Here is a 19,005-nt window from a genome sequence, read left to right on the forward strand (position 1 = left end):
ACCGCACGATGTCATACTGCCTGCGTAACTACTGAAGTTTGGCGGGACGACTATCGTTAAATTTGAGGCAAATCTATTCCAACGTATCCTACAGATGTACTTCAATAATACGGTTAAGGCTGAGATGAAACCTGTTGAATTGGGACTTTGTGAGATTCAATGTAAACGTTTTTTGTATTATTATTTATCAGTTATATGGTCTTACCGGTTACAGGTGGTAATTTGAGAAGAACACTGAAGTTAGTCATTGGACCTGCCAGCTTTGTGATCTTTGAATAATTCAAATAAGAAGAAAAACATCCTAATATCATTGTTGTTTTAATAAGATGATGTAATAAGCTGAATACAAACATATTTCAAATAAATTTGAGGAGGTATATTTATAATTTATTGTTACACACCAGTGGATGTCGTTGTTCTCTCTTTTTGCTCTGTGACCTCAAGCTCTGCTGGATAACAGGGTCTCACTTCTCTGTTCAAACAGTGAGAGCGTCAGAAAGGGAATGGGACAGACAAGAGACAGAGGTAGACAGAGGTGTGACTGAGAGGAAGACAGAGTCAGGGAAGCTAATAGCGAGCTGGTCCTTCCAATTTATGTCTAGAAACCCAGAAAAGGCAAACTAGCGGTAGATTTTCGTGCGTAAAAAAGAGAGTAGGCTGCCCTCTATATTCTTAAGTTTTACAACACTTCTCTTCCAGGCTGAACAGTTATTCGGAGGTAGTGTCCTCTGTGGAGTTTTCTTTGTCTCGTAAGATGATTTCATTCACATACATGTGCATGACTGTTTGTGTTCATTTGTTTATATGTGGAGAACAAAACACAGAAATGTACATAGGCTATTGATTTAATATTAACATGTGTGAATATTCTGCTTGTTTGTCTTCACCATGGATACTTTCAGATGTAGACTAAATAGCATTTAAATATAGATGGTCACACACACACACACACACACACACACACACACACACATATATATATATATATATATATATATATATATATATATATATATATATATATATATATATATATATATATATATTATTATTGGCTATTCGTTGTGTAATGCATGATATGATAATGTTCCTCTAAATCTATGTAACAAACATCTTAAATATGTCTCTCTTTTTCTACGACTACATTTCAGCGCAAGTGACACTAAAGAGCACGGATTACAATGATAAGGATTTTAGAGGTTTGGGTCACCTCGGTGGCCATTTCTCTGCTGGTTAAGGGGGCTCTTGGAGGTTATGGGATGAGTATGTTTGCTGCCCAGTCGTCCCCTCCAGACCCATGCTATGATGAGAACGGCAACCCCCGGAGGTGCATCCCCGATTTCGTGAACTCTGCTTTCGGGAAGGACGTGCGCGTCTCCAGCACCTGTGGAACCCCGGCCTCAAGGTACTGCGCCGTGACCGAGAAGGGTGAGGAGAGGACAAGGGATTGCCACACCTGCGATTCAGGGGACCCAAAGAAAACTCATCCACCTGCGTATTTAACTGATTTGAACAACCCTCATAACCTCACCTGCTGGCAGTCGGAAAACTATGTCCAGTATCCTCAGAACGTCACGTTCACTTTGTCATTGGGTAAAAAATTTGAGGTCACCTATGTGAGCTTGCAGTTCTGTTCACCCCGACCCGAATCTATGGCTATCTTTAAGTCCATGGACTATGGCAAATCCTGGGTTCCTTTCCAATTCTACTCTACCCAGTGTAAGAAGATGTATAACAAGCAGAATAAGGCGGCAATTACCAAGCAGAACGAACAAGAGGCGATTTGCACCGATTCTCACACGGACATGCACCCGCTGACAGGTGGGCTCATTGCGTTCAGCACCTTGGATGGCAGACCCTCGGCGCACGACTTCGACAACTCTCCGGTGCTGCAGGACTGGGTGACAGCCACCGACATCAAGGTTACGTTCAGCCGACTGCACACGTTTGGGGATGAGAACGAGGACGACTCGGAGCTGGCTAGAGATTCCTACTTTTACGCGGTATCAGACCTGCAGGTTGGCGGGCGGTGCAAGTGCAACGGTCACGCTTCAAAGTGCGTTAAAGAAAGGGAAGGAAACCTGGTATGCGAGTGCAAGCACAACACCGCGGGGCTGGAGTGTGACAGGTGCAAACCTTTCCATTATGACCGTCCTTGGCAGCGCGCAACCGCAAGAGAGGCAAACGAATGTGTTGGTAAGTCAGCTATTTACCTTAATAACTCAAAGCTTTGCGCTATAACGTATTTTTTCGAGATTTAAATGTACTTTCTAAATTGCAAGAATCATAATGATCTAAAGTATTTTGTGTGATTGCGCAGGTTTCTCATTATGCCTAGAAAAACGCATTTTACGCATAGTCTAACGCAGACCTGATTTGTTCATTATTCCGTTTCTTAAATTCAAATTCAATTTAAGCATCTCACATTGATCCAATATGAATTAGGCTTTGTAAACCACCGATTGTTTTGGCTAATTCGTTTTATTTAAATCGTTTAATTGTGTCAAATAAAACAAATGCACCGTGCATTCGTAAATTACACCAGTAAAATTAATTACCCTGTTCAAATATGCCCTATTTGATAACGAATCAAAATGGCAAAACCACAGTAATTGTGAGGAGGGGATTTTATTCAGGTATATCAACCAATTTGTCAGAAAGTCAGCATAATGTATATCAAATGTTGTCGCCTATAACCATATTATTGTGTTAATGTAAAAAATGGATTTTGTTAAAAATTATTTAATTAAATGCTTTGAATTTAATAAAGTGAGGCCTGGTCCGTGTTTCAAACTTTGTTTTATAACTCAAACCACCATACAAAAATGGAATGGCATAGTTAGTTTAATTTACAAACAGTTACCCACGTAAAACCAAACGCTGATTAGCTACACATTGCAACGATTTATGCAAAACGTAAATCAAAACCAAAAATACAGATTCTTTGAAAAATGTAACCACTATGTGTTGGCCTAATTACATTTTTTAAAAACGTTGTTTGTGATATCATTTGTTACACTCATGTCAAAATGCACTGTAATACTCATCAACTTTTGACTAGCCTTGAATTAATTAACATTTAAATCTCCTCCTTTATCTTCATCCTCCTTTAAAAATAATGGACAATATTCAATTCATGAATTGAATAGTATTTCATCTCCTGAATTGACTGAGTTGACACCAACCATGCCAATGACATGTTTGGATAGTTTAGAACAACTCATCATAGATATACATGTAACCACATAAATCATTGGAGAGTAAAATGGTTAGATATTGATATCAACAAATGGAAATACCCCCAAAAAAAAAAAAAAACTTTTTTTTTAACATGTCATCTTTGCACACTATCCATTTTGCATTTTGGAGGACATGAAAACACATAATTACTGTGTAGTCTAAATGCTTTAACTAGGTTTATATTTTACTCTCAGAAATGAGTTCCCCCAAAGGAAGTGCGGGTGCCCAAGTGCCGAATTGCAGTTTGAGCAGCGTTTCCAACTGTAGTAGCAGTTCAGTAGGAAGGAAACATTGGAAGAGAAACATTGCCGAGGTAGAGATAGACCGCAGAGTTATGTTGTGTTTCCGACTGTAGTAGCAGTTCAATAGGAAACATTGCCGCAGTTCAATAGGAAGGAAACATTGCCGAGATAGACCGCAGAGTTATGTTGTGTTTCCGACTGTAGTAGCAGTTCAATAGGAAGGGAAACATTGCCGAGGCAGAGATGCCGAGGTTATGTTGTAGCAGTAGATAGACATTGCGCAGAGATTGTTATGTTGTATTTCCGACTGTAGTAGCAGTTCAATAGGAAGGAAACATTGCCGAGGCAGAGATAGACCGCAGAGTTATGTTGTATTTCCGACTGTAGTAGCAGTTCAATAGGAAGGAAACATTGCCGCAGAGATAGACAGAGATTCAATAGAAGGAAACATTGCCGAGGCAGAAGTTATGTTGTGTTTCCGACTGTAGTAGCAGTTCAATAGGAAGGAAACATTGCCGCTGCAGAGATAGAAGGGAAACCGCAGAGTTATGTTGTGTTTCCGACTGTAGTAGCAGTTCAATAGGAAGGAAACATTGCCGCTGCAGAGATAGACCGCAGAGTTATGTTGTGTTTCCGACTGTAGTAGCAGTTCAGTAGGAAGGAAACATTGCCGCTGCAGAGATAGACCGCAGAGTTATGTTGTGTTTCCGACTGTAGTAGCAGTTCAGTAGGAAGCCGCTGCAGAGATAGACCGCAGAGTTATGCCGCTGCAGAGAGTTCAATAGAAACATTGCCGCTGCAGAGATAGCATGTTGTGTTTCCGACTGTAGTAGCAGTTCAGTGCTTTAGAGCAGTTCAGTACCAAATGTGAATGGGCGGTGCTTTTACCTGAATTTTATTGGCATTTTTGGCACATAGAGAATAAACTGCCACTTTGGGCCAAGTCAACTATTCAGAGAGGGACAAAACACGAGGTACTTTGAAACCAGAACTAAGTTTAATTCCATCAGTAGAGTATATTTTCAACAGATCTGGGTGCTTGTATCAACAGTACCACACAGCATATACACAGAACCACAGAACAAACCTCATCTATAGTGAAACAAAACCTGGAAAAGAAACAAGTTCTGACACCGCCATTGTTTGTTCAATGACACAGAACAAGTGAACAAGTTGTTCCCCTTGCCCTCTGCATTTTGCCTGTGCAAGGCCAGCATGTCAGTGTGTTTTACTGAAACAAAAGGTTATCACTTGTGGCATCCATCATGATGTCAGTATGAGGCCCCTTTCACCACCTCACTTTCTTTGTCAGCAGTGTCATTAGATAAAGCGTCAGAACAGGCAGAATAAGCATGCAGTCCAAGGGGAAGGGAAGGGAATAATAAGGGTGGCTTGACACCTCGTTGTGTGGAATGGGCGAGGGAGGCTGTTATTCACTGGGCTACAGCCCAGCTCAGTGGTCTGGCTAAAGGGGCTCAGAATGGCTACTGCTAATGATCTTTCTGGGATTCCGGTTGGCCCCTGACTTTGAGTACTATCAGAAAGACAGAGAGAGAGGTTGAAAGACAGAGAGAGAAGTGGAGAGACAGAGAGGTAGAAAAACAGAGAGAGAGGTGGAGAGACAGAGAGATGGAAAGACAGAGCGAGAGGAGGAGAAATTGAGAGAAGTGGAGAGACAGAGAAGTTGAGAGAGAGAAGTGGAGAGACAGAGAGAGAGAGAGGTGGAGAGAGAGAGAGAGAGTGAGAGAAAGAGGTGGAGAGAGAAAGAGAGGGGGAGAGAGAGGGAGAGAGAGAGAGAGAGAGAGAGAGAGAAGTGGAGACGGAGAGAAGTGGAGAGACAGAGAGAGAGGTGGAGAGAGAGAAAGAAGTAGAGACAGAGAAATGGACAGAGAGGTGGAGTGAGAGATGTGGAGAGAGAGAAGTGGAGAGACAGAGGGAAGTGGAGAGAGAGAGAGGTGGAGAAAAAGAGCTAGGTGGGGAGACAGAAAGTGAGGTGGAGAGACAGAGATAAGTGGGGAGACAGAAAGAGGTGGAGAGACAGAAAGTGAGGTGGAGAGACAGAGAGAAGTGGGGAGACAGAAAGAGGTGGAGAGACAGAGAAGTGGGGAGACAGAAAGAGGTGGAGAGAGAGAGAGGAGTAGAGACAGAGAGAAGTGGAGAGACAGAGGGAAGTGGAGAGAGAGAGAGAAGTAGAGACAGAGAGCTAAGTGGAGACAGAAAGGGTGGAGTGAGAGATGTGGAGAGACAGAAGTGGAGAGACAGAGGGGAGAGTGAGAGAGAGAGAAAGAGGTGGAGAAAAGAGCTAAGTGGGGAGACAGAAAGTGAGGTGGAGAGACAGAGATAAGTGGGAGACAGAAAGAAGTGGAGAGACAGAAAGAGGTGGAGAGACAGAGAGAAGTGGGGAGACAGAAAGAGGTGGAGAGACAGAGAAAGTGGGGAGACAGAAAGAGGTGGAGAGACAGAGATAAGTGGAGAGACAGAAAGAGTGGGGAGACAGAAAGAGGTGGAGAGACAGAGAGAAGTGGGGAGACAGAAAGAGGTGGAGAGACAGAAAGAGAGTGGAGAGACAGAAAGAGGTGGAGAGACAGAGATAGTGGGGAGACAGAAAGAAGTGGAGAGACAGAAAGAGAGGTGGAGAGACAGAGAGAAGTGGAGAGACAGAAAGAAGTGGAGAGACAGAGAGAAGTGGAGAGACAGAAAGAGGTGGAGAGACAGAGAGAAGTGGAGATACAGAGAGAAGTGGAGAGACAGAAAGAGAGGTGGAGAGACAGAGAGAAGTGGAGAGACAGAAAGAAGTGGAGAGACAGAGAGAAGTGGAGATACAGAGAGAAGTGGAGAGACAGAGAGAGGTGGAGAAACAGAGAGAAGTGGAGAGACAGAAAGAGAGGTGGAGAGACAGAGAGTGAGGTGGAGAGAGAGAAAGTTGAGAGAGAGAGAAGTGTAAAGACAGAGAGAGAGAGCTAGAAAGATAGACAGACAGTGATGGAGAGACAGAGAGATGGAGAGAGAGAGTGTAGAGAGAGAAGTGGAGAGAAAGAGAGAGATGTGGATATGGGTGAGTAGTTGGCTACACTGCAGGTGCTGCACTGGGGAAGTAAAACCATATCCATTTCCCATGTGGCTTTGCATGCGGGGAGGCCATCATATTTAGTGGAAATGCATTCTTATTGGCAGCCGTTACCCTCTCATTGCATTCCCATCCAATGATGTGGCACGCAAAGCAAGTTAGTTCATTTAAACCAAATTAAAATCTTCCTGATTTGATTTGCCTTTCATTTTGCGTCTTAGATGCTATGAGAAAATGCATCTCCATGATCAGCTTAATCTGTTGCCACCACACCCCCAAAGGCCAGTGATTGGTTTATCATTGAAGAGATAAATGAAGGAGATAAATACACACAGAGAATTGGCTCCTCCCCTGACCATCAGGTTTTCTCTTCCAGAAGAGGCACATCTCTTAAATTCATCCCAGCTGCTTTGTATTCCAACCATGCACAGCGTAGCATTGACCCTTTTGCGTCAGACCTACTCTGCTCACTTCGTTGACTGATGGGGTGTGAAGGAAACTGTGGGAAAGACTTGCCTGCCAAGTGGCTTTTGAGGCAAGTTGAAAATGGTAGCCTTAGTCACTCATACTTGTCATTTTGCACTTGTTCAATTTGAACTTTGTTTTGAACAGAGGTTAAATGCAACGCTATTATTTCATTGAGATGGGGCTTTGACCTTACCGGCTTTTACAGTTGTGGAGCATTTGTGCATCCAAGCCTAGTTATTGATTTCATGTTCTCCTCTTTAATGTATGTTATAGGCTTTGGCCCACTGATGTAGAGGGAGAGTTGGAAAATTCCTGCCAAGGCCTGGTAATTCAGCATGGCCTTCTTTTCTCTCTGAGCTGGGATTCTCTGGCAGAGGGGTAGTATCAGTCACAAGCCACTGGCTCCTCCGCCATGTTTGACCTGTTGCCTTACACAGATCTCTGCATGTGTCTAACCCCTAAACTATCAACATAACAAAGAGCCTGTCACAAAGAACCAGAGAGAGAAAGCAATTGAAAAGAAACTGTCCAACCCTATGGTTTATAGTACATACTGTATTACAGGAAAGGACAAAAGTGAATTTCCATGTAGATTGAAAGAGGATACAAACGACGCATGGCATGCACCTGTATTCCCTTTGTGACAAACCTATGAAACAGCCACACTCTCTCACAAGATGCTCTTTTCCCTATAATTGTAATCAGCATGTTTTGTACGCTGTTGAAAGTATTTGGCAGCTATCGAACAGAAACAGAAGTCATTCTTGGTTTGGACTGACACGTCTACCACCTACAGGGATGTTGAATTAGATGTGATTATATCAATATCCCACAGGCTCTCCTCCTGGGCGGTCCAGCACATACTTGGACCGACACTAAAAATAGCGTCAAAGTGTGCTGAATCTTTATGTGAGCTCTTAAATCACCCCGAAAGCCCCACTGGATTGCGTTCACTATGTCTCAAAGGGAACTGATTGGAGAGAACATTTTTAAAGTAGAAGTTCATATTCTACTGCAGAGGTTGTTCAGTCAAAAGACCCTGTTATAGAACACAGAGCTTTGTTTAAACTGTGATATCTCTGGTTGAGCTATCCCACCTGTCTGGTAAAAAGTGAAGAGGAGACAGGCTCCAACAAATCCCAGACCTCTGCTTTGACCGCATGTTGACGAGGCCTTCACTACGTGTGCAGCAGCTCAGTGAGTCTCTCTGCAGGCCTGTTCTTTCTCCATGTGGCTGACTGGGACCATTGACATTGACAGCTCAGTTCTTTCTCCATGTGGCTGACTAGGACCATTGACATTGTTTCTGCTGACTCCAGTCCGGCTGTCTTCCCCTGGGCTGCCAGGCTGGGTCGAGGCCGTGGCTGCCCACCATCTGGGTCTCATTCCGCTTCCTTTGTAGCCCATGTGACAAGAAAAATAACTTCTTGAAAAGATGATGTCATAGATGTTCTTGTAGAGGAACTCTTCGGCCCCAAGCAGCCATCATCTACTGCCAGGGGTTAGGTCCATCTGGATTTGGTGACATGTTTGTAGGTTTTGATTTTTCAAGTTATTAATCCCTATTTTGAATAGTTTTATATGATTGTTATTTCTATTATGTTAATAACCTTTATTTTGTCTGTTTTAACAAATACTTTGTTGGTTAAGGAATATAGCACATTAAGAAAGTATATTGGAGCAAATAACCACTGAAATGCTTTCACTTTATTGAATTACTTCCTACAATGTGATTTTCTGGATTTTCTTTCCTCATTTTGTCTAGTGTACCTATGATTAAAATTACAGGCATCTCTCATCTTTTAAGTGGGAGAACTTGCACAATTGGTGGCTGACTAAATACTTTTTGCCCGACTGTACATGCAGGAGAGCTTTCTGAGCAGTTAATCGGAAGCAGGTGGGTTGCAGCCAGGTCAGTATTGGGAGTCTCTCAACAGACAGATGAAGACACCTTTAAACGCCCCACTGGGAATAGAAGGTCAGTTAGACTGCACTTAGACTAAAATCATATCATTAGGCCCATGTGAAACCATGAGTATAGAGCACAGTGCCAGGGGGAAATATGTACATTGTTTGGCCTCTGTGATTCTTTAAGGAAAAATTATGGTCTGCGCGTTTGTAGAGACACACTGTATATTTTAAAAACTGTCAAATTTGCAGTCTTAAGAAAATTAAAGCATCTGCGGTCAATATCAGGAGTTCTAAAGGGCCACACGATGGACCTCTATGCTAAAAAGGTAATGAATAGCAGTACATTTGGGCTGTTACTCATTCCAAAACATCCCCAGACTAATTCTGTTCCATAACTGAAGTGGAAACTACAGTGTATCTCCATATGGTGGGCCTGCAGGACAGTCCTTTTGGCACATCAGCCTGTGTGCCTGTGGTGAGCTGGGAGGTTTCACTGTATACAGGGAGACTAAAAACAAAGATGTATATTTCTGAGATCTCAAAATCCAAGCTCTGGTGGAATCCAGTGTCCTCTGGGCAAATGCTTCATGTTTCTTGGGATTTTTGTTTTGTTGAGCTTATAATTCAAGACAGACATGAACGTAGAGCCAAAAGAGGCTTTACTCTGCCTTTTAAGACAATAGAGAAAATATTCTATGGCTATGTTGTGGACGGCGGATTGGAGAGGTGGTCCTCAACATTTGGAAGGAAATGGTAGCTTTGGTTTAGGATTCCTTTCTCTTGACTCTGACATCAGACGACCATGAGGGGTCATTTCACACTGCTTCAGGGTGTCAGAGGACACACAGGTCCAGTCTCTGTTTATCTGGGTGGGCACTGTCCTCTCTTCAGGACCTGAAACCGTCAAGTCATTGTCTAGTGTTACTAATATGTGATAACTGCTGACAAGTGTTGCAATATACATATCACAGGTCATATTACGAATGCTTGAGGTGCTGTATCACAAGCCAAGAGGAAATTGTAGAGACTGTATAATTGAGAGATCTCACAGTGAAAACGGAGACAGGTGGGTCTGGCAACTAAATGGAACAGCTGCACACGTTGCTAATCTGTGACCTCATTGTCTCTATGGGGTAACCATGCTGCGGTACATTAGTGATGCTGGGGTGGCTTAAATCAATGCAGGCTTAAATATACAAGGGTTCTCAATGGTCAACAGAGGAGAGGGAGCACACAGGTAGAGCTGGGAGTCTGTCTACTATATATCCATCCTGTGTTGGCATATAAACTGTCCACCAGAATAAAATCTGCAGTCTTGTAATTCCAAAGTAGAGAGCAGGGGATGTGGCAGATGGAGAGGGGATTACATAGTGTTACACTGTTTGCTAGATGGTATTATCTTCTAGTGTCTGAAGAGAAGCCGAGGAAGAGATTGCCACTTCTGTCAAAACAAGCAAATATGCTATATTTATACTGTTGATAACCGTGATGGAATGAATGTCTATTAGTTTGTTTATCTGTGTGTGTTGTTTGGGTGTATCTGTTGACATAGGCATGGGAACCTGATGTGTGTGTGTGTTTGCGTGTTTAACCTACATGGGTTTAACCTCCGCCACCCTCTGCCCGCCTTGGCTGCCACGGCAGTGGCAACAGGACCACCTAGTTTGAGTGTGAGCGCATGGAGCCCCCTACGCGGCGCTGGAGCTGGGGAGTCTGGGAATGATTAATGGCCCAGTGAAATGACACGCTCCGCGCACCACCGCTCAGCTACAGACCCCCCCCACCAGCTCCCCCCACTGTGCTGCCACCCAACACAGCCAGTACTGGGGACGTTACCACCCCCCTGCCCACACACGCACACACACACATACACACACACACACACACACACACACACACACACACACACACACACACACACACACACACACACACACACACACACACACACGCACACACGCACACACACACACACACACACTTCCCTGTGTAATGGCATGGCTGGTTATCGCAATTACCCTATTACCTCAGCATTGTGAAACTCCCAGTAGAAGCCGACCTAACGGCCCTTGGGTGATGCCATCCTCCCTGTTGTTATGGATAGAAACTCCCAGTAGAAGCCACTTAACGGCCCTTGGGTGATGCCATCCTCCCTGTTGTTATGTGGATAGAAACTCCCAGTAGAAGCCGAGCTAACGGCCCTTGGGTGATGCCATCCTCCCTGTTGTTATGTGGGATAGAAACTCCCAGTAGAAGCCGAGCTAACGGCCCTTCTTGGGTGATGCCATCCTCCCTGCTGTTAAGTGTGGATACAGGACCTTTAAACTAATAGACAAAACAACAAATGGCAACTAGCTCTACGGCTGAACGAAGGCTTGACTCATTAGAATCTGGAGACATTCAGCAGGAGGCTTTTCATTTTCACTATGTCGTTTGCGTCAGAGCTAAGAGTTTTCAGCAACTGTTGCTTTTACACCAACAAACTGGACCAACAAGTCAAAGTAAAAATGTTTGACTGATCCATACTGTTGAATGGTAGTGTTGTATCAACACTCAAATCATTTCCGCTGGAAAACGTGTCTTCAGATACAGCAAAGCTTGTGTAGCTTCTAATTGTAAAACGTATCTCTGTTCAGTTTACATGTGCAGACTTCAGCAACTCTTCTCGTCCTCCTCATTAAAAACCACTTCTCTCCAGAACGACTTCAGCGACTCTTCTCGTCCTCCTCATTAGAAACGACTTCAGAACGACTTCAGCGACTCTTCTCGTCCTCCTCATTAGAAACGACTTCTCAGAACAACTTCAGCGACTCTTCTCGTCGTCCTCATTAAAAACCAGTTCTCCCAGAACATTGTAAAACAAACAAACAGCAGACCCAATCACCGCCATGATAAGGAAATGGAGTTGTTCCCACTTTTATTTATTTGTCCAAATAACTTCTACTTGGGCCTCTCCAAGGGTCTTCAGTACTTTTAAATTGATTTCAGTCACCCCTGACACAACACGTCTTTCTCCCATACCCCAGTGACCACCTTTCTCGAATAAGGAACCACTTAGTGGATTTAGGGGAAATCAGGGGGATAAATAGCAGTAGGATATAATCAGTAGGTCTTGAGGACAATGGCTACCAGACCCCCCTCCTTCCCCACAGAACTGTAAATATCCCTGTGTTCCATCTGCTGCAAGAAGTAAAAACCTGGGGGATTCATCAATCGCACTCCTCCTCCTCCTTCTGCTGTGCTGTGTGGAGCCAGACCTCTGTTCTGTTGGCTCCTGGAGCATGGAATCCTGCACAGGCAGAGGATTACGCAGCCTTTCATACGTCTTCCAGTCAAGGAGAGATGGACGAAAACCAGGGAGGCTGTCACTCTGGCCAGGGAACCAGCACTTGCCTGGGGTCATGGTCATTCCACACACCCAAACCCTCAGGCGTTACTTTCTCCCACTCCTGCTGGTCCAAACCCACAGGCAGAGATAACATCCTCCCTGCCATGCTGATGTCTTGGTGATGAACACTGAGTGTACATGTGTGCGTGTTTGTGTGTGCATATAATGTGTGTGCATGGGGTTGGTGAGGTGATGGGGATCATTGGCCTTCTTTTCACAACACTTTTCTTTATGCAAATGGTTTTATTTTCCAAGATATTGAGCTTCGTTTCTTCAGGATAGTGAGTTTGAGATAGGGTATCTGGTTTCCTCATAGACGGGTTTGGGAAATGGAATGAGCTAAGAGGCCCAATAACAAACAGAGACCAAAGCCCAAGTTAGATTACGCTGTGATGAAACAATGGCAGAGTCTTGGCTCTGTAACACAATGTTTTGAACTTCAAGAGTGACATTTCCTCAACACGTATCAAACCCAAAATGGTGGACCTGACCCATCCCATCAACAGATGGAGATGATTCAAAGGAGACACAACCATTTTAATGACCTTATAGGTCACAGCAACTTCCAGGCCACAACCTCAATGTCCATGTTCAAATCACAATGAACACAATAAATAAAACAGTGGCCAGTAGCTTCAGAAGGGTTTCCTCTCCGTATCTCAGGGAATTGCATAAATTACACCAAACCCTTAAAGTTAACATGTCGTATACACACTGCATTCCAGTTTAAATTACCCCCACAATGATCATTAACTAGCCCTGGTTGACTTTTAAGCTTATTTTATTGTTTCATTCTAGGTTTGGCTTCTCACCTAAGAGCAGTTTCTTTAATGACGCTAAGTTTGTCTTGGTCTCCAATCACTCACAACTGACAGACAAATCAACATAACAAGCCTGTAGCATATAGTGTTGCAGTGAAACACATATTGGAACTGTCTAATCTGAATAAGTCATTGTGAAAAGCCAGACAGTTCTGTGATATCTTATCTGGAGACAAGTTGATAATTCTGACCTAAGTGAAAGTGACAGAAATGACAGACATCAATGTGATGTAAGTCTATGTGAAATGTAGGATTAAACTGGATCTGACAGTGATTGGAACCAGATGGTTAAAACGTACAGGTTAGATTGGTGTATTTTCTATCTGGCTCAGGATGTAGTTACTGTAGGTTCATTGGGTTCCCTACGATAACAATACGTTGGCGTGCAGAAGGAGGAACCCTGCCTTTTCCTCTTCAGCCCAATTCCATCTCCTGAAAGCCACCTAGCAACCAGAACAAACTTTGGGACTTTGGTGAAATTAGTATGAAATAACACAACTCACAATGACTTCTCAGTGTTTCCACGAAAACAATCATTAACAATTATTCCATAACATTTTCTTTTCTCTCGCCAGAATGGAACTGCTCAGTCCCTTTTCCCAAGGCAAGCTGGGAAAAGTGCTCAAACATTTCCTCATTTATCTCACATTATGAGCTTTCCACCTGTTTTGATTAATAGAGAAAGCTTAACAAGCCATGAAAAGGAAAGCCTCCAACAACACTGGGATAAGGACCTTTAATGATCCTCTGATTATTGAGAAATAAAATGGCTGGCCTGACACAATCGAAAACACAAAACATATTTGAGAGAGATTTTAACATCGGGAGTTTGCGTGGTTATAAATGAGCCCATGGAGAGAAGGGAGAAAAGCCCATAAACATGTCAGGTTACAATGGATCATCGTTTATGATTTACAGCACAGTGGATTTCTGCTCGCTCGCTACCCACCACGGGGAGACAGTGTGGAGGGCGCGTGTGGCAGAACACTAAAAATCCTCCTCGCGCTGTGGGGAGGATTGGACTGGAAGCCCACCACTGCAGCCCTCAAAATCCCAGAGTGCCCAGGGCAGGAGATGTTCACTGCAAGCTTTCCAGTATATCTCCTCTGGTCTGGAGACTGAATGAATGAGAGACTCCCCTCTGACCACACACTTCACCACACCAGAGCCTGTTTACATTCTGATCGCTGACACCTCAGCCTCAGGACATGGAAGAAGAAGAAAGGTGAAAGGGACCTAAGCCAGGGTATGACAGAGGCTGTGTGTAGATGTTGTGTTCATGGATGTGCAGAATTCATTAATCTCTGATCTGCATTGGCTGTTGTGGACCTTCTTTGCCCCCTCTATGTCATGCCCACCTCACTACTACCTGAAGTTATTTTCACGCCCAGTAAATTACCCTGACGAAAGGTCCCCTGTGGAGCTGCTGCATTCCAATAAAGCAGCGTGGAAACTATCAACATCCACCAAGGAAGGGAAATCATAGGGGGAGGAATGGAAGGCAATGAAGGATGATGACATCTGCACCAGGAGAGAGGGTCTCTCCTGGACCATGACCACATGGATCTCAGAAGGAAAGTCTCAGAGATGAGATGAGGAGTGGATGAGCTATAATGCCGCACATCTGTTGAACTGCCTGTCTAAAACCTGTGTATCGTCAGCATTGCACTAATCATTTCATGATCTTGACTCAGTAATAGTAAATTAACAAAATTATGTGACTGACTTGTGACCATATATAGTCACAAGTCAGTCAGTATATATATATATATATATATATATATATATATATATATATATATAGTCACAAGTCAGTCAGTATATATATATATATTGTGCTGCGTTTTTTTTGGGCCTGGTGTAGTGGATGTTGCTATACACATTTAGAGTAAATCAAGAAGAACTTGAGCCGTACCTCTCATCAACTGACCATTGTGAAAGTTCAGGAAGAGTGTAAACTTTGCTTATTGAGCTTGGTAAGCAAGGATTTTACATCACCTCTCTCACAAACTCAAAAAAATAAACCTGGGGAAGGAAAGGAACAGCCTCCCTGTCAGTTGGTTTCTTCACTTACACACTGGATGTAATACAGTACAAAGAAGTTATATAATAAATTCCACGCAGACAAAATATAGACAAATAAACCAGAAATTATTCATAAGATGATACATCACCTATATTTTATTTAACTAGGCAAGTCAGTTAAGAACAAATTCTTATTTACAATGACGGCCTACCCCGGACAATGCTGGGCCTGGTGCATGGACTCCCAATCACATCCGGTTGCGATACACCCTGGAATTGAACCAGGGTCTGCAGTGACGCCCCTAGCACTGAGATGCAGTGCCTTAGACCGCTGCGCCAGCACTGAGGTACATTTCATGCTGTCGTGTTTCCTCACAGGTGCTGTACAGTACATAGGCCAAAGAGGAAATGCACCCCAGACGACCCGTCAAACCGACATCCCCCCCCATATACACTTGTTTATTTTCTCCCACCGCCCAGCAGCTCATGACACCACAGGATGCTCTGCCACTAGCACGTCAGCCTGATACTTTCATTCGAAATGTTATAGGCCAATGTTTTCCCACATTGACCGCCCAGGCAGCATTTCACATAAGTCACAATTACCCTTAGTGCGGTTGCTAACATCTAATGCACACGCTAAGTCTTAGCAACCTTTATCATTCATAAGTAGCTCCCCGGAGGTGATGAGGACTCCTGACTGTGGGGACCTGGAGTGTTTAAATAGAGCGTGACTCATTCAGACCAGAGGCCATGAGAATAGGTCTGTGGATTGGGAGAGTAGCAGTTTGATTGGGCTCTGTTTGATAGCGAGATCATTTCCACTGAGGTGTTCTCCTGCCTGCTCTTGTCCTGTTCCCAGCCCTGTGCAGGCAGGATAAATGGACTGAGATATGTTGCTCATTATATATTATTATTCACAAGACATGGTGTATTATCATTGGCACCACAACTAGTTGTTGAGGGGAGGGAGCAGACCTCTCTGGCTATTACTGATTGCACAATTATATCATTTTTCTGTTCCATAGTGTCAGGTCTTTTTTTTCTTGTAGTTAGGGGTTAAGGGTTGTGATACAAATCAAATCAAATCAAATGTATTTATATAGCCCTTCGTACATCAGCTGATATCTCAAAGTGCTGTACAGAAACCCAGCCTAAAACCCACAAACAGCAAGCAATGCAGGTGTAGAAGGACGGTGGCTAGGAAAAACTCCCTAGAAAGGCCAAAACCTAGGAGGAAACCTAGAGAGGAACCAGGCTATGAGGGGTGGCCAGTCCTCTTCTGGCTGTGCCGGGTGGAGATTATAACAGAACATAGCCACGAATGTTCAAATGTTCATAAATGACCAGCATGGTCAAATAATAATAATCACATGCAGAACAGTTGAAACTGGAGCAGCAGCATGAGCCAGGTGGACTGGGGACAACAGAGTCATCATGCAGGGTAGTCCTGAGGCATGGTCTGGAGCTCAGGTCCTCCGAGAGAGAAAGAAGAGAGAAGAATTAGAGGCGTGCTTAAATTCACTAGGAGGACAATTAGGAGGCACCGTCTTGTGACCTTGCAGTAGTGTTAGGTATGTACGGCAGGACCAAATGAAGAAGATGGTGAGCAAGCCCATGTAATGCTTTGTAGGTTAGCAGCAAAACACGAAATCAGCCCTTGCCTTGACAGGAAGCCAGTGTGAGAGGCTAGCACTGGGTAATATGATCAATTTTGTCTCATCTTCTGCCCAGCGTATTTAGCACTAACTGAAGTTTATTTCGTGCTTTATCCGGCTTTATACAGAACAGTCTCTGTGGGTTCATGTGTAGGTGATGTGCGGTTCTACTTGAGCTATTCTAAAAGGACAAGGCGGCATACCATACAGTAGCTATGCCTTTTCAATTGATAACACGAGCAAAGGAGTACTTGGGAAAGATGGCTAACACAAACATTGTCATTGAGATCAACAATGGTTTTTGAGAGGATTCCAATGAACTCTCAGACAACATGGATCCAACCCCCACTTCTTGGCATCGTTTAGGCCAATTAACAATGGGTTTTGACAGTGGCACCAGTCACCACCCATCAAACTGAATACATTAGCATTCGCTAATGTCACATTAGATTAGCTAATGTTATGCTCAGAACAGGAGAAACACGGTTTAATTCTGCCTTCGTTCTTAGAGCACGGCTTGGCCTGACATTGGGTGGCTGTTTTTGTTGAGATGCCACGTGCCCGGTCGCCAGGCAACCGCTCTGTTTTACGAGGAGTTACTCACACAAAAGCAGGGGAGGCCTGATTGCTCAGCTAATTGATCTCCACCAGAGATCACAGAGCTGTGCTCGTAAAAAGAGAGCGCTCCCCATGACATCACTGCATAGCGAGGCGGAGGGGAGATGCCTTCCCAGACTGCCTCTGTGTGAGAGAGAGCCCACAGGGAGAGAGGGGTAGGGTGTCCCACTGAGATGGGGAGCAAGGAGCGAACACACACACTGCTATTAAACCTGCGTTAGTAGTGGGAAATGGGAGCCCATTAGGGAGGCTTTGTTGTTGCTAAACACGGCCACAGGGGTTGGTGGTGTAAAGGAGATCCTATTAGTCCTCAGGCACACAGTGCTGCTCAACATACTTCACTTCTGACATTTTGCTGCCAGGTCAAAGGGCCTTTATAAAGGAGTTTTCTGGAACATAGAAATTTGGGCCACTTGATCTAGGACACATAGAACAAGTGTTTTTCAGACTTTCAGTAAAACACAATGTACAGTCATTTAGAGTGCAAGTTCTCATTATGGTACACTATCATAGTCAGGGTCTTTCATGGTGTTATAAACATGAAACATTTGTGTTGTACTATACCACAAAGTTTAGGCAGTCTGATTCTTTTCATGACCATGTAGCGGCTCCTGAAGTTTACGTTTACCTTCAGTAGCAGGTCTTTAACATTCTTCGCGGTGTATTCTCTTGGCAAGAGTGATAGCTTAAAGCTGGAAGGTTATCCTACACTCTGACTTGGTTTAAGGCAAGCAGTTACTGATAAAATCAGCATTTATCTTTCTGAAGACTAAAAAGGGCTAAGCGTTTTGACCCATGCATTGGCCTTTGACATAAGAGGATGCTTGGGTCCTTGGGTCGAATGGAAAAGCATCAGAATCAAACACCATTTCATGACACAGAAATACATTTCATTAGCCTGGCTTATCTCTTCCATCTTCCATCTCAGGGCACAAAGTGCACTCTTGTGTGGTTTGGCAGGTCTTCAAAGGTTAAAGGTGAACTGAGTGATTGATCATCATGTCTCCCTCAGTGTTGTCATGGTAACCAAGCACAAGCCATAGCCCCCCAGGGATTAGACATGTTGGGATTAGACATGTTTCTAAAAGAGAGAGCTACTGAATGCCTAGTGTCAGTGGTATGGCGTGAGGGGCCACTAAGGGGGACAATGCAGATGTTGGACCTTCCAGCGTAGAGAGGTCAGAGAGGTTTCCATTCAGTTCCTATAGTCGAGGAAGGAACTGAGACAGGTGCTGCTTCCACTGCAGATGAACCCCAGCCCCAGGGTTGTTCATCACTGCATCCTGTTTAAACCTCCTCCCTCACCGCCTCCAATGTGTGTCTCAATAATAACGAATCACACATGCTAAAAGTCCTCGTGTTGAAACAGTTGTCTGTCTCAACCTGTCAGCTCTGCTCAGACGGAGTCTTTATACGCTCTTTATCTGCACTCTCGCTTGTTTATTTATTTGTTAGCGTTACGCCGAGGTGACGGGTTGCTATGGAAGAACACCAGGGCCCTTGGCTGAATCAGTCCTCCCAATATGAGACGGTTCCATTTTTTTTCTTACAGTTTCTGTCTTTTCAC

At 43.9% G+C, this 19,005-nt stretch overlaps 1 protein-coding gene across 1 annotated transcript in view; it reads left to right on the forward strand.

Moving 5' to 3' along the window:
- The first annotated feature begins 476 nt into the window (after window positions 1-476).
- LOC112247017 (netrin-1) overlaps window positions 477-19,005 on the forward strand; it is a 40,271-nt gene continuing 21,742 nt past the window's right edge. The window contains 2 exon segments of the mRNA XM_042307523.1: window positions 477-749; window positions 1,152-2,196. Coding sequence (XP_042163457.1) covers window positions 1,182-2,196 — 1,015 coding nt within the window. The 5' untranslated portion in view covers window positions 477-749; window positions 1,152-1,181.

This window comes from Oncorhynchus tshawytscha, linkage group LG27, assembly GCF_018296145.1.
Source record: "Oncorhynchus tshawytscha isolate Ot180627B linkage group LG27, Otsh_v2.0, whole genome shotgun sequence".
Taxonomy (NCBI): domain Eukaryota; kingdom Metazoa; phylum Chordata; class Actinopteri; order Salmoniformes; family Salmonidae; genus Oncorhynchus; species Oncorhynchus tshawytscha.